This window comes from Enhydra lutris, unplaced genomic scaffold (assembly GCF_002288905.1).
Source record: "Enhydra lutris kenyoni isolate GAN:26980312 unplaced genomic scaffold, ASM228890v2 scaffoldscaffold7, whole genome shotgun sequence".
NCBI classification, from domain to species: domain Eukaryota; kingdom Metazoa; phylum Chordata; class Mammalia; order Carnivora; family Mustelidae; genus Enhydra; species Enhydra lutris.
Genome location: NW_019154091.1, coordinates 23,746,004 through 23,772,326, shown reverse-complemented (window position 1 = coordinate 23,772,326; position 26,323 = coordinate 23,746,004). Strand labels below are relative to the sequence as shown.

The window sequence follows — 26,323 nt, the reverse complement described above, 5'->3', positions numbered from 1 at the left end:
AAAAAAAAAAAAAAAAAAAAAAAAAACTGGCAATGAAGGTGAAGGTGACAGTCTGGAAGAAAGTGGGAGATGGAAACAGAATCCAAAAATCTCAAAAAGCTAATGACCGCTTTTAAAAACACTATACAAAAACAACAGAGGCAGTTACTGTGTGAAGTTGGAAAGGTATCTGCATTGTTTCCTTTTATTCAGAAAAATGAATTTCACATAAAAATAAGCAGGAGAAAAGTGTCAAGATAAAACCCAATGAAGCCACAAATACATGCAACACATGTTACTAATAAAGGATTAGTATCAATGAGGGAAGAAAAAAGGAAAACAGAACATAGCATTGAATCCAATAGAAAAATGAGCAAGAGAAAGTAAGTAAAACAGAGAAAGGCAAATACCATATGATTTACACTCATATGTGGAATTTAAGAAACAAAACAAATGAACAAAGGAAAGATGAGAGAGAGAAACAGATCAAGAAACAGACTATTAATTATAGAAAATTGATGGTTGCCAGAGGGGTGGTAGGCAGGGGGATGGGTCAAATGGATAAAAGAAAAAAGAGTACATTTATCATGATGAGCACGGAGTAATGGATAGAAGTATTGAATCACTGTATTGTACACCTGAAACTAGTGTAACACACTACGTGTTAACTAGATTGGAATTAAAATTTTAAAAACTTAATACTATTTTAAAAATGAGCAAAAGATATAAACAGACCTTTTTTTGATGGGTTATTGTATTTACTTGGTTATATATATTTGTATCACTTAGAAAGCATTACAACTGGTTACACATGATTACAGATTGCACATGCAATCTGCTTGAAAATTTTGAAATGGAGTCTTTCTAATAAAATCAGCATTTTTTTAAAATTTAAATTCCATTAGCCAACACAGATAAAACATAAATGGCTTATAACAAAGTGAAAATATGATCAACCTGCTTGGTAATCTGGAATTGGTAAACCAAACCAAAGTGAGACTTCTCACCTATAGACAAGTAGGTGTTTATTCTGAAACTCTTTTAAAAACTGTTTATCAGTGACTAGTAAGGCTACATACAGGTATATGTCTCTTATGACCCAGTGATTTCCTTTCTAGATCTAGATCTTAGTTAAGTTCTTGCTTCTGAGCACAAGAAATTGTCGGTACGCGACTGTTCGTGGCAGCAAAGACAAAAAACAACTCACATGTCTGTAATAGTCAAATGGATTAGTCAACCAGTACATTTGTAAAACAGAATAATAAAACTATAAAATGAATAATGCAATGATACACATGAAGATAGGTAGTTGCAAAAATTAATTTTGGGTGAAGGAAAGAAGTTAAAAAAGATTACGCATAGTGTGACTCGATTTCTATAAAGTTCAAATCCAGGAGATGCTAAACAGTATATTTTTAGGAATACATGACCATGTGGCAAAACCATGAAGGAAAGGTAGAATTGTATGTATTTCTGTTCATTGAGAAAGTAGGATTGAACAATATAAAAAATAAGTTTTATAAATCATAGTTCAGTGAATTCCAGACATAATTAGAGCATAATTATGCAGATTCACAGATTTGAACAGACTCCATCTTATAGTAGCGGTGGGTAATGAGTGACAAGAAGGAGTGACATATCTAGATTATCGACTGGGTAGATGGTGTCTTTCCCTTTAGCCATCATAACATGCACAAAAGGAACATGAGTTTTAGTGGTGAAGTTAATATATGGTCAGTTTTTTTTATATTTGAGGTGCTTATGAGAAAGCCACCTATCTATGCATTGGAAACAGTTTAATACCTTATTTTAGAGCAAGGTGGAATGATATGGTCTAGAAATATTAATTTGGATAATAGACACCTAAAGTAAATGCCACGAGTATGCAAATTTGCCAACACAAAAAGAAGCAGGTTGTCAGTAGAAGTGACAAAGAATTAGGAAATGCTTTGTGAGACTGGTTTTTTTTTAATGTGAATTCTTTTACAACTTATTGAATTTGAACATGGCTAAAATTATTCTGACTTTCATAGTTAGAGGTAATTCATTTTTTGTCAGTAACCCTCACAAGTTTTGTTCCAGCTTTTTGTACCGATCTTCCCTGTGTCTATTATCTCTTCTTAAACCATCTTGGCTGACAGTTTTGAAGTTTAGATATAACATTGTTAGGAAATCATTTTTAAAATTTTACCTTATTCTTTCAAAATGACCCCCTAACACTGATAGCTCCCAGACCGTAGTATAGTATTTCTAAAGGAGCTATAAAGTTCATGTTCTTACAGATTTTTAAATCCTTCAGAAAGAATGGAAGAAGGAAGGATTACCAAGAAAAAATTCAAATCAGGGATATGTCTTACTTGTGTGATGCCTGGATGTGTTTTTTTTTTTTAATTTAAATTCAATTAGCCAGCATAAAGTAGTACATCATTAGTTTCAGATGTACAGTTCAGTTACTCATCTGTTGCATATAACCCCCAGTGCCTGTCACATCACATGCCCTCCTTAATGCCCATCACCCCGTTATCCCATCCCCCATCCACCTCCTATCCAGCAACATTCAGGTTTTTTTTTTTCCTATAGTTAAGAGTCTCTCATGATTTGTTTCCCTCTCTGATTTCCTCCCATTCAGTTTTCCTTCCCTTGCCCTATGGTACTCTGCTCTGTCTCTTATATTACACATATATTGTGGATAATTGTCTTTCTCTGACTGACTTATTTCACTCAGCATAATACCCTCCAGTTCCATCCAAGTCAGTGTGTAAGAGTTCATCCTTTTTGATAGCTGAGTAATATTCCATTGTACAAATACCACATCTTTTTTTTTTTTAAGATTTTATTTATTTGACAGAGAGAGATCACAAGTAGGCAGAGAGGCAAGCAGAGAGAGAGAGGGAGGAGGAAGCAGGCTCCCTGCCTAGCAGAGAGCCCGATGCGGGACTCGATCCCAGGACCCTGAGATCATGACCCGAGCTGAAGGCAGAGGCTTAACCCACTGAGCCACCCAGGCAGCCCCAATACCACATCTTCTTCATCCATTCATCCATCAATGGACATCTGGGCTCTTTCCATAGTTTGGCTATTGTGAACATTGCTGCTATAAACATTGGGGTGCAGGTGCCTCTTTGGATCATAGTATTTGTATCTTTGTCGTAAATCTCTCATAGTGCAATTGCTGGATTATATGGTAGCCCTATTTTTAACTTCTTGTGGAACCCCCCATACTGTATATTGTTTTTTAAGTAACAAAGTCATGGTTCTGTTATGAAAATGCCCTATCAACACTCAAACGAGAGTATGTCTGTGTAAACGGAGGAATTATAACGGAGTACTTTTTTGAAGATTTTATTTATTTAACAGAGATCACAAGTAGGCAGAGAGAGAGAGAAGGAAGCAGGCTCCCCTCTGAGCAGAGAGTCCAATGCGGGGCTCGATCCCAGGACGCTGAGATCATGACCCAAACAGACAGCAGAGGCTTAACCCACTGAGCCACCCAGGCACCTCAGATAACTGAGTATTTTTTTATTCAATTAATACCTCTTGTAAACCTACTTGATATGAACTGGAAAATTGAAGGGCCCAAGAAAAATGACTATCCTTTGAAATGTTTCTCAAAAAAATAGGTTTTCTCTCAATTTATTGAGGTTTTAAACATATGTGTTTTTTTTTCCTTTGGAAAATTAGTTTTCAAAAACAGTTAATCTTTGTCTATAGAACTTACTCTTCTGTAAATATGGAAAATTGAAAGGTTATATTTCTAATAGAAGTGATCTGTCATCTTATTTCTTATTTTCATGCATCACCATTATTGGTAAAGTTACTGAAATCAGCTATGATGCTTTCTTTTTATAATATGGAAACCTTTTGAATCACATAATATATTTGTTGATCCCCAGTTATATGCAAAACCTTTGTTAAACAGTTTTGGAGATGCACAGATGAAGAAGACAGACCAATGAGACATACATGAAACATAGCGTGTTCATATTGTTACAGCTTCCTCCAAGGTTAAGATTAAGCATGTTGGTAGTTTTTATTTTTTTTTAAGATTTTATTTATTTATTTGAGAGTGAGAGAGTGAGAGAGAGCATGAGAGCTGAGAAAATCAGAGGGAGAAGCAGACTCCCTATGGAGTTGGGAGCCCAGTGCAGGACTCGATCCTGGGACTCTGAGATCAAGACCTGAGCCAAAGGCAGTTGCTTAACCAACTTAGCCACCCAGGCGCCCAAGTATGATGGTAGTTTTTTTAAAAAGGGCAAAGGGAGTAGCTCACTTATCTGGAGAAATATCAACTACCCTCAACCTTTTGAAACACAATTTCAAAAGGAAAATGATTGAGAAAAACATTTGCCACTAAACACTTTTACTTAACCAGGAATTCCACAAACTCTACCTTACAAGGCTATAAAAACATTTAGATATTTATCAAGTACTGTGTGGGAAATATGGTAAGAAATTGAAAGTAAGAATAAACCCTGAAATACAACACCAAGATGGGACAAGCTGACAAATGAAAATGCATGAAGGACAAATATCCCTTCACTCTTTTAATTTAACTGATGCTCCTAATCATGAATTAGTTATAAAAAAAAAAAAGTGAAACTGTATCTAGTATTTCTTATTTAAAAGAGTGTATCAGTGTTTAATACATGTTGGAGCAAAAGTCCTCCTTTATTTTTTCCGGTTTGGTAGGATTGAATTCTTTAGTGATCAAGAAAACTCACCATGTAGAGTCCCTTATAAGGATAATGCAGTATGACCTAAGTTTTGTATATAAAATTCATTTATTTCCTTTTCAAAATATGTGGAAGAGACTTTGTGAATAACAAATAGCTACTTTTTATAAGGTTCTCATATTAAGATCTTTTTGCATTTTTCCTTTATCATAAAATCTATCTGCAGATTTTATTCTTCCCATTTTCAGAGGAAGAAATTAAGACACAGTTTAAGAAACTTGTTCAAGTTCCTTCAACTAGTAAGGACAGAATTTATTGATCATGTAAGTAATTAGCCAGTTTCATAATCCTAGCTTTAACTATTTGATCAGTCTTCAATATGATTAAACATTTTTTATCACAAAAATTGAAATCAACTTAAATTTGCTTAAGCAAATTACGGTCATGATTATAAAGAAGCAAGAGTACCTCTTAGAACCCAAGGACGAGTTGTGAAGTTGAAACCACGTGGCCAAGTGTCTCTGCTTCCTTTTGTGCACCTGGGTCATTGTTTTTACTTTGCTGACCAGCTTTCTCTGTAGCTCCTTATGTCTGCTGGAGATAAATACATCTCTTGCTTGTTCATTATCATCAACTGTATTCACACAGAAAGCCTGAGGAGCTGTCTTTTAATCCTAGTTCTCAAGAAAGAAAAATCTGATTAGCCCAGCATGGGTTAGGAGATTAAACAATGTGCCCTAGTCCACAGCCGTGGAAGCAGGATTGCCAATAGTATTTGGTCTACCATCCCTGTGCAATGATGGCGTTCCCGTGATGTCCTGGAAGTAGTTCTCAAAGACAGGAAGTGGATCAGACAGTGTGACCCTTCACTTCAGATAGTAATGCATGGTGGTTAAAATCATTCTGGAGCCAACTTTCTAGATTTATTTCTTAGTTCTGCCATGACTGGTTGAGTAAAATGTTACTTAACTCTTTTTTGCTTACTTATTTTCTTTCTCTAATGTGGTGATAATAATGTTATTATTAAACTATTTAATATTAATAATATTAAACATATTATTAAACTATTTAGAACAGTTTCTGACAAACATTTAATGCATCTTGACTACTATTTTATCCTTATGGTCAATTGGCAAGATACATTTTACTTATCAAATAACTTAATCTAGTTTTAGGTTTAGTAATATTCCATTACTCCTGTGACCTTCATTGCTTCAAAAATGATACTTATAAAATGAAATGATCTTGCTCTTATTTTTCTAAGAGTTAAATTATCTCTAAGCCTGTCCAAAATTTTAACAAAAGGGGAAAAAAAATGAATAGGCTAGTAGGCTAGTTAGTTGTTGTAGTAAGAAAGATAGATTTCCTAATAAACTTGAAAAATACTCAAATTCTTCCTGTTGAGTAAAATGTTTCTATAGAAAAAAACTGTAATAAAGCACATTTGCATAATTATTGAAAATTGTGAACACTGTTAAATGACACAGATGAGATGATTTAATTTTATGTTGATTAATTATACATTTATTTTCAGGTACATGACAGATGGAGGGCTCAACCTGTATACTAGAAGTCTGAATAGAATACCAGACACAACTACTTCCAGAGAGGTCATCCAGAGAGGAGTCCATGACGTGACAGTGGATGCGGACAGGTAATGCTATCAGCATTTACGATGGTGAGAACAGCATAAAGCAATTTCATAATGAGATCCTAGGGTTTGACAGTATAAGTTAAAAAGACTTTTTATTTCAATATAATAATTATTTTGAAATATTTTTGAAACTAAGCTGGTTTTTCTTACAAGACTTGTTTAGTTCTATATACTGCATTGGTGAGAATATTTAGCAACTTTCAGTTACGTGGCAGCAAATTTTAATAGCTGTAAAAGCAAAACAATACACATAGACTTATGTTCCTTCATTGAAAAGAACCCTGGCTGATAAGTTTGCTTAGGTTTGGATATTCTCAGATTTACCTGGAGGCTAATGATATAAAGATTAAAACAATTCAAATTATCAGGTACAATAAACTTGATGCTTTTCTTGAGGAGTTTGTTGAAAGCATAAAACTCTTGCCTTAGACTAATTTCTGTTTTGTAATTGTTTCAGAATGTTTAAAGCTCTGTGTGTGTGTGTGTGTGTGTGTGTATGCACGCACGCATGCGTGTGCTAGTTATTTTGCTCAAAGGTGTTTTGTCAATTTGATCAGAATCACTGCTGTTAGAAAATATTGTTCTTGTAAAACAGTATTGTAAGACATACTTCTGACCTGATTTTGCCCTCTCTTCACTCAGAATTTTGACTTTATTCATCAGGAAGGTATTGCCATTTCTAAAACTATGACATATCAGTACCTAGAGTGGTTCTTTACTAAAGTCAGCACTGAGGAAGAGGACAAAAGGTTGTGATTTAATGTATCCACATTCTGAAGTAGAAACTGTGCACAATTCATTGCACATTTTAACATAGCTAACTCAGAAGGCTTGAATTCTGATATCAGTTATCAGTTTCTCCTCACTCAAATTATGTTGATATATTTTGGTGGGGATTTGGGACTTAACTCTTTTTTTTTTTTAAGGTTTTATTTATTTATTTGTCAGAAAGACATAGAGCACAAGCAGGCAGAGTGGCAGGCAGAGGCAGAGAGAGAAGCAGTCTCCCCATTGAGCAAGGAGCCAGATTCAGGACTCGATCCCAGGACCCTGGGATCATGTCCTGAACCGAAGCCAGCAGCTTAATCAACTGAGCCACCCAGGTGTCGCGGGGCTTAACTCTTTAAATAGATATTCAATTAGTGCCTCTGTTTTTATCTCTATCTTCACACCCATTTTCAGAAATACCACCACTTTTTAAATATTTGGGGTCTTCTCCAGGATAAGTAGGCTGTTTTGTAGCTTTCCTTATCCTGTGTTCAGGTATGTGTGAGAGAAGCAGGTGGTTACACAAGGATTATGAAAAATTTTGCTTCCCCACCACCAACCTGATCTCTTCAGCCATTTTCTCTTCCTGATGCCTTCAACCAGCCTGGTCTTCTTTCTGCTCTTGAATTGATGCTTCCTCCATTTGGAATGCCCTTTTCTACATTAGCTGCATTATTTCCTCTATCACAACATTGTTGAATGTTGTTTTCTCAGAGAAATGATTCCAGAGAGGCTAAGATACATTTGATTTGCATACAATTTCTTACTCATTACTTTGTATTGTTTTCTTCAACGTGCCCCATCACTCCTGGAATATTTCATACTTACTTATTTTTTACATGTTTATATCTCCCCAGTTACGATGTAAGCCCATGAATGCAGAAGTTTTGTCATATTCATTATATTAAGAGCCTTTAGCAAATGCTTATGGAGTTAAAGAACAAAGGAATGACTAAAAGCTATACACTCATATATGGCTAGCAATAGAGTTCAACTGGGTAGAGAGGCAAATGAGGCCAGAGCCAACATTCTGTGAGGATGTTACCGAGAGAGGGAAGGGGTTATGTGGAAAAACAGGAAGCAGTAATTCAAGGGGAAGCAATCTACAATTTGGACTACATTTTGAAACTAAGGACCTGTACATTCTTAGTTGACAATGGAAGATATTAAAGAAGAAGGACAGTCTATTGGTCTTTAGGAAATAAGATCGTGGTGGCAGAACTTAGGAATTGATACAAAGGATCATTATTTTATAAAGAGATAGTTGGGATAACCAGCTCTCCTTGCTCTTACGAGGTTCCAGCTTGGGGCCTGGTGGAGGAACCTCAGACCAGCTGGAAAGCCCAGATGTGTGTAGAACAAATTGAGACCTGTGAAAGCAGTGGTTCTTAAAGTGTGGTAACTAAGTCAGCAGCATCAGCATTGCTTGGGAACTTGATAGAAATACAGATTAGCTCTATCCAAGATTTACTGAAGGGGAAACTCTGGGGTGGGCCTAGTGATCTTCAACAGGCCCTCCAGGTGATTCATCCTTACGGATACTGAAATTACCAAATCACCATCTTAAAATAAACAACTAGATGCCAGTTTGATGAAACCATGAACACTTAGCATAAACATTTTAAAATTTTAAAAAAGGGACATTTTGACGTTTTTATTCACTTTTTTTTAGCTGTGCTCCATCAGGGGAAAGAGAATATCAAAATAACACTGACACTAATCTTTAAATTAGATCAATTAATGACACATTGCCCCTTAAATAAATTGTCTCCATTTGTTAGAGTCAGCTTCTAAGAATTGCATTTTTGAAAGAATTGTAGAATTTAAGGAATCCAAAAACCACTTTAATCACTTGTATGTATTAAACATCAATAAGACCATAGGGAAAATCCTGCTATCAGCAGAGATAGGAGTTCGTCTTTTATTATAAATAAATCTGAAGATCTTTTAAAATCCTATATTCAGGAAGTGATTCAGGATGTAGATGGTTTAAAAATGTATAGTATTAAATATTATAGTTGTGTAAGTCCTTCTGTTAATTTCAAAACCTCCTTGTACAGGATGTTGTTTCATAAAGCTTTCTTAATTCTGATATCCATTCCAAAGAGGATAGGCAAGAATAGTTCTAAGGTACTACCTCTTTGCTTAGTTTTACTCAGAAAAGATACCGAGAAGTCCTGTACTTCAAAATAAAAACTATTAAATTGATTTAATTCAGTGCTCCCTAAAACATTTTTTATCACTGATTTCCCCACTTTCTTCTCTATAATAATTTGTTCTTGTGATATTTTAAGAAATCCTGATTTTGCCTAATACCTTCATTTAATAGTTATAATAATGCAAAGACTTGGGTCTTTTACCTCCTGTACTTAATAGTTTCCCAGCTACCTTAGTCAGGGGTCTTTTAAATAAAATGAAAAATGTTAGTGCTTGGTTCATTTTAGTAAATTAGTAAATGTAGGTCTTGTAATAGTTCACTGGTTAAAGAAAAAAAACACCTTAAGAGCAAAGAAAAAAGTGTTTTATTAATTTTCCATATTTCATAGACATTTTTTCTATAAGCGTGATCACTGAAAATGCATTACATAAGAGCAAAGTAGTCAGCTGGCTAGGATAGCAATGGATTTGAATTGCTTGTGTTAATTTAGTGAAGGTTATAATGTTCCCCCTTTAATCAAAGTTTGATTAAAATGGGATGGGCAATAGAGAACAGCTGAAATCTTCTTCCCAGCAGATTGAAACAGCCCCAAGGAAAAGAGGATGCTTCAATGGACAACTGTGGTATATCTTAAGTATTTTATTGCTCAAAGATATTACAGTTCTTTCATTTTCCATATCAATCCAATACCATCCCCATTTCCTTATTATGCTGACCAAAAGAAGATTACAGAATGGGACTAATCCTTGTAGACATGTTGGAGACGCTTTGGGAAATTCATAAATAAATTCATAACAGACAGTTAAAATGTGTGGGCTTTATCCATTTGGCCCTGGTTATAATGAAGTCAATTCTAATTCATATACACTTAAACAATTGGGTTACACTATATCGAAATAGTAATTTGGGGCGAAAGTTTGGAAATAGTTGTTGTTTTGGTTTTTATTAACTCCTATTACTGTCCTGACACTAGCTTCCCTGCTAGCATTAACAAATATTAACAAATATTTGATAAATATTTGATAAATTTGATAAATAAACATATAATTACCTCCTAAGTGCATTGACAGCATAATAATAGCACCTTGGGTAAAAACAAAACAGAAAAATAAATATGAAAGACCTTGAGTTTAATGGTCATACAGAATAATGTAAGCAAAAAATAAAGTGATAAATAAAATTGATTAAGTCATAATAGATGTATACACACAGTATCTTAGAAGCACCCCAAAGGGAAGTGATTATTCCTACCTGGCAGGATAAGGAAAGACTTCAAAAAGCAGTATGTTTTAAATAGGGTCATAAAGAAAGCATAACTTTTTGACATATGGCCTGGTAGAAATTCGAAGAAATGTGGAATTGGAGAGCATGGAAGCATTGAAGAATTTAGTTTAAGGGGATGTTATAGAAAACCAAAAGCGGCAGTTATTAAGGCAATGAAAACAGATCTCATAAGGAATTGTTGCGGTTGGGGGAAGGAGATCTTAGTATATGATTGGGCTCAATTCTGAATACAACAAGAACACGTGGAGATTCATAGCCAACAAGCAGAATGAGGGGGTCAGTGAATGGAAAATTACTAAGAGAAGACATCAATCGTAGGGGGATTCTTGCTAAGCCCACTTAAGATTCTTGCTGAAAAGAGGCCAGGGTGATCAGGTAATTCCAGTGGGGGTTGAGTACTATAACCAGATATCATAGGCACTCGAATATCAAGGTGGAGGAATCTCTCTAAAATGCCCTAGGAGGCAGTATTCTTGCTAAAACTGGGCTAGGCAGGCCCAACAATGGGTCAAAGTCAAGACCTAGCCAAGAAGAGACCTCAGAGGAGCCTGAGTAAAGTTTGGTCAAAAAGAGAGTCCTTGTCAGACCCATTAATAATGGGATTTTGCTAGTGCACTGAGAATGTGGGCAAGGATGACAACAAAGGACCTGGAGGGCTGTTCTAGAGGATTTGGACCTATAAGTGATAAGGGGCTATTTTACTAATTTTAATTAGTTTTCTTTTTAAATTTCAAAGCAAGAGCATGTGTTGAACTGATTGTATTTTAATAATAACTCACCCACAGCAAATAGCAAAGAGAGATGGTGCAAAGATAGGTAGACTGCTCGGAAAGTGACTACAAAAGTCCAGGTGACAGGAGATGAGCTTCTAGCTGTAGAGTGGGAATGGGGACTCTTTTCAGGCTGCCTTGACAAAATACACAGCCTGGGTGGCTTAAACAACAGATATGTACCAAAGGCTACACATCCATGAGTGCAGTGCTGGAAAAGTCATTATCCGGTTAGAGCTTTCTTCTTGATTTGTAGAAAGTGACCTTCTCGCCATGTCCTCACACAGCCTTTCCTCTGTGCTCCCTCAGGGAGAAAGAGGAAGATGTCTCACATTTCTTCCTGTTTGTGTAAGGACATCAGTTCTATTAGAGTAGGGCCCCACCACTATGAGCTCATTTAACCTTAATTACTTCTGTAAAGGCCCTTCTTCAAATATCATCACATTGAGGGTTAGGGCTTCAGCTTTGATGAAAGAGGGGCACAGTTCAATCCATCCCACTGTGTAACTCCCAGGTGGTTTTATCCTTGGAGATACAGGTTAATCTCCATATAAATGCTGGATTAAAGTACTAACTGTGTATATGTATATAGTGTGTGCATTAATTAAGCTCAAATCCTTCAGGGTCAGGAAGATCAGGTGAAATGAATGAAAGAGAAGAGCTATGTTAAACATGACCAGTCTAAAGGGGGCAGTCACCATTAACTCTAGAGGTTGCTGCCTGTGGAAATGCAGAAATTTGGAAAGTAGGGGCTAATTATTGCCAGACCATTTGATTTTTCAAGTGAAGTCAGACTCTGGACTTTGTTGAGGTATCTCCCAATTTTTACATACTGGTAACTGTGTTAAGAGATCTATAAGATCAATAGATAGTTAAAGATACACATTTTCTTCAATGGCAGAAAATAAAGGAAATTACAGAGAAGCCTGTATAAAGCAAGGGACAGTGTACATTTTCATGTATGGTTGTGTAAACTTCCTAATACCTTAAAGTTACCCACAGTTATACGCTGGTGAGGATATCAGCTGTACAGAAAGAAAATGCCACAAGTCATGAGAAGCCAGCAAAACTCTTTGAGCCCAGTTCCAAGTTTATAATGTAAGACAGGACAATCTCAGGTCAGTTTCCCAGCCATAGCCTCCCTCAGTGGCACTAATTAATCTTGTTTAAACCACTATGTGAATCAGCACTGTGCAGGCTAAGGGCACATTTGTGTCTATGATGTAGAGTGGGGAAACAAGCCCTGAGAATGAACCCTTGATGTTTAAAGAGAGAATTTTTAAAGAGAGAATAAAAGGAGAGTAGCCACTGATGAGGCAGAGAAAAGAGCTCTCACACAAAATTTAAGAACAAATAGGGTTAACTGATATTTTTGAGATGGAGAGTAGAGGAACGAGGCAACAATGTCAAATTCCATGGACAAATGAAGTTAATTGGAAAAGGTTCATAACAAAGAATAGTTGAAAATAGTACGAAGTTTAACATTGGAGCAGTAGTGCTCTCTTGGATGGTTGAGCCAGGTACAAGCAGTAGCCTGAGTTACTCAAGTAGAATGGTCAGAGAAGTCAAAATCTGCTTAGTAAGATGATTTACCCAGATGACCAACCACTCAATATAATGACAGAATGAGTCTCAAAGGAGGGGAAGATAAATTTCCAGGTGATAAACTCTTTTTGGAAAATGAGCAAAATTCCACAAATCCAGGCCCATTCCGGATTATCTGTTACATTGCTATCCAAGGCATATTCTTAAATCTATGATTGTTAATTTCAGTTGTAAACTCATCAGTTTAACTATTCATATTTTTTTGTGTTGAATCATGACCTTTTGAAAATATAAAGGCATAATACATCATAGAAATTGTTATTTTTGTATTTTGCTAACAGACAGATTGGCTTGATTTGTGATACTGCAGTTCAGATGCTGAAATCACAGTTGATGGAAGAGTTTACAAAAGGCATTAAAGGATTGTCATGATTTTACATGGCCCTCAGGTTATTAGTCATTGTAACTCAATATATCAAGGGAAGCCGACAACAAAACACTAGTCATACTAAATCCTTTGTTGGGGATAGCCAGGGAGTTTTCCTCTGTTCTCTTAGGTTTAGTGTTTGGGGCTTTCAAATTATGCTGCAAAAGAAATTATCAAGAAACAAGACATATTTTTATTCAAGTATGTATGTGGAAAGTGACAGAAAATGTGGCTCAAGGAAGCAATTACAATTTGGACTTAAATGACATCGTTTTCCCCCAGGTTTATTGAAAAATAATTGACATACATCACTGTACAAGTTAAAGGCAGACAGCATGGTGGTTTGGTTTCCGTGTATAGTGAAATGATTACCACAATAGGTTGAGCTAACATTCATCTTTTCATATGGATAGAATAAAAAGAGAAGAGGAAAAAAATTTTCTCCTTGTGATGAGAATTTAGCATTTACTCTCTTAGTAGGGGAAGCAGGTGGAGAAGGGAAAACAGAGGACTTCTGGGAAAAATAAAAGGACACTTAGAAGAAGAGATGAAAGATGTGATAGTTTTGTGACAATGTCTGTTTAAGTGATTTCTTGTCCTTCTCATTTCTGGTGATAGGAGTCAATCTTCTCTGGTTACAGAACTCCCAGGGAGGGGATTGATAATTTATGAATTATTTGGGGAAGCCCCACTCTTAGGAAAATAAGGGGATTTTCAAAAAAACTCTTCACAGTCGTATATTTTGGATCCCTTTGCCCTACTTTTACAGTATAAGTGTGCCGAATCCTAGACTGCCTTATCAAGGGCATTCATGGCAAATTCTCACAAAATCACATGAGGAGTTATTTCTAAGGATGCGAGGCCTTTGATATTTCCACAAGTTCTCTAAATAGGAGAAGTAAAGGCAACAGAGATTTCTCCTAAGCCATCAAGCAAATATCTCTAGGGGTCATCTTCATGATGCTTGTCACTAGTGTGTGTACACTCTAATAATTCATCCTATTCTGTGTTGGTTTGTTCTAATATAATCACAGAATCAGTATAGTCCCATATCTTAAGTATTTCCTTCATTAGCTTACTGGCTTTCCACTGTAATTAAAAGTAAACACAAAAAAGATTAATAAGCTGAGATGGAAATAGATAAAGTAAATATAATTATTTCATTTCATAATAAAGTGGCCTGCCTTTTTTTTGCTCTTGTTTCTTTACTCTAAGTAGAAAGAGACCAGTGCAAAATATTAGAGATGTAGAAAAAGTTTTATTTGCCCTTCCAACTTTCCTTTGACACCCTTGTAGGATGTCACCATTGTAGGCTTATGAAAGGCTGCTGAACTTCTGTCCTGTGATCCAGGTCTCAGAATTAACTGACCTCATTTTTAATAATCTGTTAAACTTCCAATATTGTTATGTAGTACCCATCATAGAATTAATTCACATGAGAAAAATTATTGAGAACCTACCCTCTACCAAGCACTGTGCTCAATCCTGGGGGGCCCTGTATGCAGGGGAATTAGAGTAGAGATTATAAAAATTTAAAAGTCATTGAGATTGAAAGGATACTTGAACAATCCAACTAGCCCAAGAAGTAGATACTTTTGTTTGGGATACCTTTTAATATTTTTCTGAACATGGATCCAGGTGACTCTAAGTTCTACCACCTCTTTGAAGGACTGCTCCTGACATTAAATATGGCCAAAGCTAAACTTTGCCATTATAGATTATTCTTCTAACAGAAGAGATGGTCGTCAGTAGTCTTATTTATGCAGTAGTTTTACCATATCTCCTTCGAAAACAATTTACTAATAATCTTACAAAGATGGTAAGGAGGAGGAAGAAGGGGAGGAATCAAGGTTGTTATAATAAAAATTAGCTATAGTAGCTATCAGCATTGAGGAATAGTTATGTGTAGCCAACATGCCATATTATTTAAATACATTGTTGTATTTTATCTTTACAACAGCCCTATGAAGTGGATTTTATTACTGCCATTTTATGAGGCAAAAAAGTCTTGGATTAAGAAACTTGCCTGTAATCACTTTGTTAATTAACTGTAATGGGAAGATTTAAATCCAGTTCCTATGCACTTACTATTATTCATAACATTATTAATTTAGATAAATGTTTTTATCATGCCTGGATGTATGTCAGATTTTGTAAATTCTTTCATTTTTCTATTTTTTATTATTTTTATTAACATATAATGTATAATTTGCCCCAGGGCTACAGGTCTGTGAATCATCAGGCTTACACACTTCACAGTACTCACTGTATCACATACCCTCCCCAATGTCCATAAGCCAACCACCCTCTCCCCACTACCTCCTTCTAGCAAACCTCAGTTTGTTTCATGAGATTAAGAGTCTCTTATGGTTTGTCTCCCTCCTGATCCCATCTTGTTTCATTTTTTCCTTCCCTACCCCCAAACCCCCCACTCTGTCTCTCAACTTCCTCATATCAGGGAGATCATGTGATAATTGTCTTTCTCTGATTGACTTATTTCACTCAGCATAATACCCTCTAGTTCCATCCACATTGTTGCAAATGAAAGAGTTCATTTCTTTTGATGGCTGCATAGTATTCCATTGTATATATATATACCACTTCTTTATCCATTCCTCTGTTGATGGACATCTATGTTCTTTGCATAGTTTTGCTATTGTGGACATTGCTGCTATAAACATTCAGGAGCCATGCCCCTTCGGATAACTACATTTGTATCTTCAGGGTAAATACCCAGTAGTGCCATTGCTGGGTTGTAGGGTAGCTCTATTTTCAACTTTTGAGGAACCTCCATGCTGTTTTCCAGAGTGGTTGCACCAGCTTGCATTCCGATCAACAGTGTAGGAGGGTTCCCCTTTCTGTGCATCCTCCCCAGCATCTGTCATTTCCTGACTTGTTAATTTTAGTCATTCTGACTGGTGTGAGGTGGTATCTCATTGTGGTTTTGACTTGTATTTTCCTGATGCTGAGTGACGTGGAGCACTTCTTCATGTGTCTGGATGTCTTTTTTCAGAAATGTCTGTTCATGTCTTCTGCCCATTTCTTGATTGGATTATTTATTCTTTGGGTGTTGAGTTTGATAAGTTCTTCATACATTTTGGATACTAGCCCTTTATCTGACATGTCATTTGCAAATACCTTCTCCCATTCTGTCACTTGTCTCTTGGTTTTGTTGACTTTTCTTTTGCTCTCAAAAGCTTTTGATCTTGATGAAATCCCAATAGTTCATATTTGCCCTTACTTTCCTTGCATTTGGCAATGTTTCTAGGGAGAAGTTGCTACAGCTGAAGTCGAAGAGATTCCCTCCTGTGTTCTTCTCAAGGATTTTGATGGATTCCTGTCTCACATTAAGGTCTATCATCCATTTGGAGTCTATTTTTGTGTGTGGTGTAAGGAAATGGTCCACGATCATTTTTCTGCATGTGGCTGTCCAATTTTCCCAACACCATTTGTTGAAGAGACTGTCTTTTCTCCATTAGACATTCTTCCCTGCTTTGTCAAAGATTAGTTGACCATAGAATTGAGTGTCTATTTCTGGGCTCTCTATTCTGTTCCATTGATTGATTTGTCTCTTTTTGTGCTAGTACCATACTGTCTTGATGATGACAGCTTTGTAAAAGAGCTTGAAGTATGGAATTGTGATGCCACCAGCTTTGGTTTTCTTTTTCAAAATTCCTCCTATTTGGGGTCTTTTCTGGTTCCATACAAATGTTAGAATTATTTTTTCCATTTCTTTGAAAAAAAAATGGGTGGTATTTTGATAGAGATTGCAATAAATGTGTAGATTGCTTTAGGTAGCATAGACATTTTCACAATATTTGTTCTTCTAATCCATGAGCACGGAACATTTTTCCATTTCTTTGTATCTTCCTCCATTTCTTTCATGAGTACTTTATACTTTTCTGAGTACGGATTCTTTGCCTTCATGGTTAGGTTTATTTCTAGGTATCTTATGGTTTTGGGTGCAATTGTAAATGGGATTGACTCCTTAATTTCTCTTTCTTCTGTCTTGTTGTTGGTATATAGAAATGCAACTCATTTCTGTGCATTGGTTTTATATCCTGACACTTTACTGGAATTCCTGTATGAATGAGTTCTAGCAGTTTTAGAGTGGAGTCTTTGGGTTTTCCATATAAAGTATCATATCATCTGCAAAGAGTGAGAGTTTGACTTCTTTGCTGATTTGAATGCTTTTAATTCCTTTTTGTTGTCTGATTGCTGAGGCTAGGACTTCTAGTACTATGTTGAATAGCAGAGGTGATAGTGAACATCCCTGCCATATTCCTGACCTTAAGGGAAAAGCTCTCAGTTTTTCCCCATTAAGAATGATATTCTCTGTGGGTTTTTCATAGATGGCTTTGATGATATTGAGGTATGTGCCCTCTATCCCTACACTGTGAAGAGTTTTGATGAAGAAAGGATGCTGTATTTTGTCAAATGCTTTTTCAGCATCTATTGAGAGTATCATATGGTTCTTGTTCTTTCTTTTATTAATGTATTGTATCACATTGATTGATTTGTGGACATTGAGCCAACCTTGCAGCCCAGGAATAAATCCCACTTGGTCATGGTGAATAATCCTTTTAATATACTGTTGGATCCTATTGGCTAGTATTTTGGTAAGAATTTTCATATCTGTGTTTGTTGGATATTGGTCTGTAATTTTCCTATTTGATGGGGCCTTTGTCTCATTAGGGGATCAAGGTAATCCTGGCCTCATAAAATGTGTTTGGAAGTTTTCCTTCCATTTGTATTTTTTGGAACAGTTTCAGGAGAATAGGTATTAATTTTCTTTAAATATTTGGTAGAATTCCCCTAGGAAGCCATCTGGCCCTGGACTCTTGTTTGCTGGGAGATTTTTGATGACTGCTTTAATCTCCTTACTGGTTATGGGTCTGTTCAGGTTTTCTGTTTCTTCCTGGTTCAGTTTTGGTAGTTTATACATCTCTAGGATTATATCCATCTCTTCCAGATTGTCAGATTTGCTGGCATATAGTTGGTCATAATATGTTCTTATAATGATTTGTATTTCTTTGGTGTTGGTTGTGATCTCTCCTCTTTCATTCATGATTTTATTTATTTGGGTCCTTCCTCTTTTCTTTTTGATTAGTCTGGCCAGGGGTTTATCAATCTTATTAATTCTTTCATAGAACCGGCTCCTACTTTTGTTGATTTGTTCTACTGTTCTTTTGGTTTCTATTTCATTGATTTCTGCTCTGGTCTTTATTATTTCTTTTTTTTTTTTTTAAGATTTTATTTATTTATTTGACAGAGAGAGATCACAAGTAGACAGAGAGGCAGGCAGAGACAGAGAGAGAGAGAAGCAGGCTCCCCGTCAAGCAGAGAGCCCGATGTGGGGCTTGATCCCAGGACCCTGAGATCATGACCTGAGCTGAAGGCAGCGGCTTAACCCACTGAGCCACCCAGGCGCCCCTGGTCTTTATTATTTCTTTTCTCCTGCTGGGATTAGGTTTTCTTTACTGTTCTTTCTCCAGCTCCTTTAGGTGTAGAGTTAGGTTGTGTACCTGAGACCTTTCTTGTTTCTTGAGAAAGGCTTGTGTTGCTATATACTTTCCTCTCAGGACCGCCTTTGCTATGTTCCACAGATTTTGAACAGTTGTGGTTTCATTATCATTTGTTTACATGAATTATTTCAATTCTTCTTTAATTTCCTGGTTGACCCATTCATTCTTGAGTAGGATGCTCTTTAGTTTCCATGTATTTGAGTTCTTTCCATCTTTTTCTTGTCATTGAGTTCTACCTTCAGTGCATTTTGGTCTGAATATATGCAGGGAATAATCCCAATCTTTTGGTACTGGTTGAGACCTGATTTGTGACCCAGGATGGGATCTATTCTGGAGAATGTTCCATGTGCAGTAGAGAAGAGTGTGTATTCTGTTGCTTTGGGATAGAATGTTCTGAATATATCTGTGATGTCCATCTGGTCCAGTGTGTCATTTAAGGCCTTTATTTCCTTGTTGATCTTTTACTTGGATGATCTGTCCATTTTAGTAAGGGGGATGTTAACATTCCCTACTATTATTGTATTATTGTCGATGTGTTTCTTTGATTTTGTTATTAATTGGTTTACATAGTTGGCTGCTTCCATGTTAGGGGCATAGATATTTAAATTGTTAGATCTTCCTGTTGGACAGACCCTTTGGGTTCAGTATAGTGTCTTTCCTCATCTCTTAGTATAGTCTTTGGCCTAGAATCTAATTTATCTGATATAAGGATTGCCAGCCCAATTTTCTTTTGATGTCCATTAGCATGGTAAATGGTTTTCCACCCCCTCACTTTAAATCTGGAGGTGTCTTTGGGTCAAAAAAATGAGTTTTTTGTAGACAACATATTGATGGGTTTTGTTTTTTATCCATTCTGATCACCTGTATCTTTTGATTTGGGCATTTAGCCCATTTACATTCAGGGTAACTATTGAAAGATATGAATTTAGTACCATTGTATCGCCTGTAAGGTGACTATTATTTTATATTATCTCTTTTCCTTTCTGGTCTACTACTTTCAGGCTCTCTCTTTGCTTAGAGGAACCCTTTCAATATTTCCTGTAGGGCTGGTTTGGTGTTTGCAAGTTCTTTTAATATTTGTGCTGAAAGCTTTTTATCTCTCCTTCCATTTTCAGTGACAGCCTAACTGGATATAGTATTCTTGGCTGCATATTTTCTCATTTAGTGCTCTGAATATATCATGCCAGTTCTTTCTGGCCTGCCAGGTCTCTGTGGCTAAGTCTGCTGCCAATCTAATATTTCTACCATTATATGTTACAGATTTCTTGTCTCAAGCTGTTTTCAGGATTTTCTCTTTGTCACTAAGACTTGTAAGTTTTACTATTAGATGACAGGGTGTGGACCTCTTTTTATTGATTTTGAGGGGGTTCTCTCTGCCTCCTGGATTTTGATGTTTGTTCCCTTGGCCATATTAGGGAAATGCTCTACTATAATTCACTCCAGTATACCTCCTGTCCCTCTCTCTCTTTATTCTTCTTCTGGAATCCCAATTATTCTAATATTTTTTCGTCTTATGGTATACTTACATCACAAATTCTCCCTTCATGGTTCAGTAGTTGTTTGTCTCTCTTTTGCTCCGGTTCTTTATATCTGTCATTTGGTCTTCTATATCACTAATTCTCTCTTCTGCCTCATTTATCCTAGCAGTAAGAGCCTCCATTTTATATTGCACCTCATTAATAGCTTTTTTTATTTCAGCTTGGTTAGATTTTAGTTGTTTTATTTCTCCAGAAAGGGATTTCATTTCTCCAGAAGTGGTTTTTCTAATATCCTCCATGCCTTTTTTGAGCCCAGCTAGCACCTTGAGAATCATCATTCTGAACTCTAGTTCTGATATATTACCAATATCTGTATTGATTAGGTCCCTAGCCATCAGTACTGGCTCTTGTTCTTTTTTTATGGTTAGCTTTTCTGCCTTGTCGTTTTATCCAGATAAGAATATATGAATCAAGAAATAAAATACTGAAAGGGTGGAAAAGACCCCTGAAAAATATATGCTAACCAAATCAGAAGAGATCCAAAAGTAGAGGGAGAAGCAAGGGAAAAAAAGAAGTAAAAATTTAAAAATGAAAAAAATATATATATACTTAAATGTATAAAGATATATAAATAAATAAATAAAATACACACACATGCACGCGTGCACGCACACACACACACACACACACACACACACACATTAGACTGGTGAATAGAACAGAGCCATCCACATAATTTTGCATGTATTTTGGTCTCTTAGAAGAAACTACCTTCCAAAATTTTAAAGAAAGAAAAACTTATATCTATATAGAACAATAAGGGCAAGTATGATGAAGGGATGGAATATGACTGTAAAGATGAAAATTTTTAAAAAATTCTAAAAAAGGAATTGATAAGATTAGTTGGTTGGAAAAAGAAAGAAAAAAAGAGGAGGAAATGTGCTTAGGCTGGAGAATAGAAAAAATCCATGTGCTAGATTTGGGTATATTTTGATCTATTAGAAGAAATTGAGTCCCTAAATTTAAAAAAAAAAAAAAAAACCTATATGTATACAAAAAATAAGTTTAAATAAAATGATGGGATAAAATATGACCACAACACTGAAGGTTTAAAAAGATCTTTTTTTAAAGAAGCATATTGTTAAGATAAACTAGTTAAAAAACATTAAAAGAGGAATGAGGAAAAGTTAAAAAAAATAGAAGAATAGAAAATAGAAAAGAAAAGAAAAATTTAACTTTGAAGGATTTAAGGATCATGGGGGAAAAGCCATGAATTTTATGCATTACTTTCCCCTAGCTCTGGAGTTCTGCATTTCTTCTTGATCGGTGAGCTTGGTCTTGTCTGGATGTTCTTGCTGATCTTCTCTGGGAAAGGCCTGTTGCAGTGACTCTCAAATCTCTTTGTCCAAGGCGGAATTGCACCACTTTTGCAAGGGACTGGGCTAAGTAATCTGCTTGGGTTTGTTCTTGGAGCCTTTGTTCCCTGAACACTTTCCTTAGAGCTCTGGAGGACAGGTATGAAAATGGGGCCTCCCAATCTCTGGCCTGGGGGAGCTGAGAGCTGGGGGCCCTAGTCCTCTGTGTTCCCTCAGAGATAACCAGATAATCACTCCTGTCTCCCTGGTCTCTGGCCATACTCCAAGCTCACCCAGCCTGTGACTGAGTGTTTCTATCTCTGGTGCTCATCCCTGTTTGTAGTCTCCAAGCCCAGCGTGCTCCTGCGCCAGTCCTCCCGGAGGAGGAAGGTGAGTCTCCCAGGATCTGCCACCTCTGGGGTCCCTGCTCGAAGAGCAGTAGCCCCACTGTGCCTTGGATCACGGTTTATGGTAACCATGATCTGAAAGCTCACTCTTTGGCTCTGTCTCTGTAGTCAGCTTTCCTGCTCTGATACCTGGCAACTCTGCCACACTCAGATATCCCTGATCTTTTTGTGACCCATGGGACCTGAGACCACACTGTCTCCCTGAGGGCTCTACCCCTGCTTAACCTCTGGAGCGATGTCCCTCAGTGAAGCAGACTTCTAAAAGTTCTGATTTTGAGTTTCCCTGCTCTGCCACTTGCTGGGATCTGGCCCCTCCCCCCGTGGTCTCTCATCCCATTGCTTCGGATTCACGTCTCTGCACGTTCTACCCCCAAAGTGGTTGATTTACTGTTCCTAGAATTTCTGCTCTTCTTCTCTTGGATCTCCTGTTGAGTTTGTGGGTGTTCAGAATGGTTTGATACCTATCTAGCTGAACTTCTGGGATCTGATGTCATTTCAGTCTTGTAGTCTTCCGCCATCTTGCCTCTCACTCTTGTTTTTCTATTTTATTTTAAACATGTCTGTAAAATATGAACACATATATTTTATTCAACTTCATAAATGTTGTTATGTTCCCTTAGTATATAAAATCATATTCTATTCTAGTGCAGACTGCTGATAAACCTAAAAGCAAAATTGACTTTCACATGTGTTAGAGATTCTCAAATGCTGGCTAGTTTGTTAATATGAGTAAAACAATTTCACAGAGTTTTGAGATATATATATATATATATATAGTGTGTGTGTGTATACACACACACACACACACACACACACTTATTTATTTATTTATCTTGAAACCTAGGTTATGCATGTTGAAATATTTATTTCTTACAACCTCTAGGAAACATTAGAAAAATGGAAAGGGGAGAAATATATTCAGGTTTTATACAGAAAAATATTAAGAGAGTATTTATTTGAAGGGAAAAGTGATGTGGGCCTTTTATAGTACACCCCCCCCCAAGAGCAATAAAATAGGAGAAACTGTATCAACTAATGTAGTTGCTTAATTTGATTTAAGAAGTTGCATTTATAACATTAAACACTTGTGTATGTTTTTGTGTTTTTTTTCCTGCAAGAACTAGGGGTGAATTCTTTTTTTAACAGGCCAACTGATGGGGTTAGACATTCAACTTGGGATCATTAAATTGAGGGCTTCCGGCTGGCAGTTGATATATTCTGTGTCTTCCTCAGTCCAGCTGTATAGAGTGGGTGGCAAGGACTTGTTTAATAGAGTCACATGTACTCCGTTTATATTCCTTTTCCTTGCTTGACTTAATTTGTGTTTGAAATGGTTGAAATTATTCTCAGTGAGCTGGAATTTTAAGCATTAGTAGAGCTTCCATATGTTTTTGCAGATAAGTTGCACATGTAAGTGTTTTCATTACAAATGAGTACTTATTTTCTGAATTAAATTGTTATTTTGTTATTATATAAGGTTTTCTGTGATTACTGAGGAAAATTCACAGAATACATAAGGCCACAAAGAGGAATCTAAAAATAACCTATTTCCCACCCATCCTCAAACAACCAAGAGTATTGCTTTGATGTATTTCCTCCAAAGTGTCCTCACCAATTCCTTTACACAGTTTGGGTCACACTGTCTAGATGATATAGTATCCTGCTTTCTTAATTTACATAATAAACAATACACATAGTATTAAATATTACTTTAAATTATGACTTGTAATGATTGCATGCTATTTTGGCATTTGGAATGAATATATCTAAGTAGTTTGTGTAATCAGCCATTAAATTGAAGACATTCATCAAATTTCTGATTGAATTGGCAAAGGCATTAATTAGCAGAATCTTACATATTTGGTTTCATGTCTATACCCATGTATTGTTTTCTAAAAAGATAAAATGTTGAGATTATAGAAGAGGATGCCTCACACGTCTACAGTTGCATGTTTGTGTCTGTGTGTGTGTGTGTGTGTGTGTGTGTGTGTGTGTGTATTTGGGATTTAATTTTATTTTTCCATGTAAATGTCATTCCTTAAGATTAAATTTTATAAATTATTTTTGCTTTTTTTTAAATTTCAGGCATATATTTAGGGTTTTGTATATTCTTAGAATTTGTGAATTCATTGTACTTTTACAATATTTTATCAGCCAGATTTTGCTGCTGAGGTAAACACTGTTGACTGAAACTGTGCTTCCTCCTCAAATTTAATTAAATATCCAGAGGTACCTCATTTCTTACAGAATAAAACCCTATTATTTGTTTCTCTAATAGTATATTGTACTCTGATCCCAGATGGTTTGGATAATCCATGTCTGTTTGACAACCCAAATATTTATTATATAAAAGTAAAAATAGGGCACCTGGGTGGCTTGGTTGGGTTAGCATCTGACTCTTGATCTCAGCTCAGTCTTTGATCTCAGGGTGTGAGTTCAAGCCCTGAATTGGGCTCCACCACACAAAAAAAATAAATAAATAAAAAATTAAAAAAAAAGAAAGAAAGAAAGAAAATAAAAATAATTTTGGACAGGTGGAAGTAAAACAGATAAGCAGATTTAAAACTCATATTGATTTTTTTGAAATCTTTTCCAGCTTCAATTCGACTTGGTAATTCGGTTGTCTCCTGATGTCTTTTCTAAGCCAGTTTGATTGGCTAGTGGCTAGAACAGGCTATTCTTTTTAGAATACTTTGGTGTGGTTGATTTTATAGCAGAAATATTTTCACACTCAAATATCATAGCAGCTCTGATGCTACTAAAACTCTCCCAATATGTTAGTGAAAAGATTTTCTTAAATATGTAAAGCCACAGGAGCCAGAATACAGAGGACAACAATAACAAAAAAAAAGCTGTGAATGCGACAGAACAGAGGGAGAATGGCTATTGATTCAGCAACTGCAGGAAAGCACTGAGCACACTGTGAAACACTGTAGTGAGGTCAGGAAGCAATGCTGTTCACACCATTGGCACCCCAATAGGCTTGGGAATTTTAGGATTGGTTATCTTGGGATGTAAGGATAAATGTGAAGTAAAAATGGAAGGAATTGGATCAAAGGGTATTTAAGAAATAATCTGATCCCCAAATTTCCAGCCTAACCCACAAATAACCGGGCAACTGTTCCTTTTCTAGCATAGCAAAAGATTCCCTCTGGAGAGGGAAAAATATGGCATCTCAATGGGATGTAGGGTACAGTTGAGGGCTGACTACAAAGTAATTAAATAGGGTTTATACGATAACACAACGACTCTCAGTTTTCCCCTTTACTTGGTCCCATGACCCTGACAACAAGGTGTGAGGCCATCTGATCAGCACCATCATTTACCCTCTGCTTTTCCCATATATCTGTCATATGCTTACTGACCACATGTCATTAAATCACTATAAGCAGTATACATTTAGAGAAAACATAGTATTGTGAGATAAAAGTTGGAAAAATTGGTTATTGAAAAGGGGTTTTGAGTTTGAATTCTTGGTTTTGATCCCAGTTAAGCCATTGGCTGCTCTTGGCCTCATTTTTTATGCTTACAAGTTGTATGAAATATTAATAATAGCTAGTTACATTCTTAGGCCTTTTATGATTCTGACGGAAAATCTTACCAAAAATGGCTTAAGAAAAAAAGGCATGCATTGTTCCCATAACTGAAAAGTCCATAGGTAGTTCTGAGTTTGGATGTCGTTGGATATAGTATCCAGTTTTCTTGAACTCTTAGCTCCACTGTAGTATTTTGTATAGGTAGGCTTCATTCTCCTTGGGTTAAGTCAGCCTATTCTCAGTACTACATAATTCAAAGTTCGAGTCCAGTGGGAGAGAAGGAAGCTTCTGCCAGGTTCCTAAGAATTACTAGGGTTGGACATAAAAAAAACCTTATCATATGTACATTCTTGAACCAATCACTGTAGCCAAAAGCCCATTAACTGTCTAAATCTTTTACTTACATCTTAACATGCTTATCTATAAAATTACCAGTGCATGCGTGTCCTCCTTCCCTTCTTCTGTTCCAAACCTAGACATCCTAGCTTCTGCTCACAGCTTTACTTCGTCTCATGCCTTGCCAGGACTCACAGTTTACACTTTGAAAATACTGAACTATTTATTGTCCCCCGACCCCCCACAAAGTCTGCTGTTTCCTGCCTTTGCTTAGACTGGAATCCCATACTCAACCTGATACCCATTCTGTCTTCCTTCATAATTCTTACTTGTTCTGCAAGATTCGCTTCAGGTGTTTTGTCCTTTATGAACTCCCCTGAAAACCCTAGACATCTCATTGTACCATCTCTGAGCACTGGGTATATTTC

General features: G+C 36.3%; 1 protein-coding gene across 2 annotated transcripts in view; it reads left to right on the top strand.

Moving 5' to 3' along the window:
• The window catches only part of LOC111142108 (neuron navigator 3), a 387,056-nt gene that overhangs the window by 227,661 nt on the left and 133,072 nt on the right, over nucleotides 1-26,323 (top strand). For both annotated transcript variants that reach the window (XM_022495074.1, XM_022495073.1), the window contains exon 12: nucleotides 6,187-6,306. In XM_022495074.1, the coding sequence (XP_022350782.1) occupies nucleotides 6,187-6,306 (120 nt within the window). The remainder of the gene's footprint in view (nucleotides 1-6,186; nucleotides 6,307-26,323) is intronic.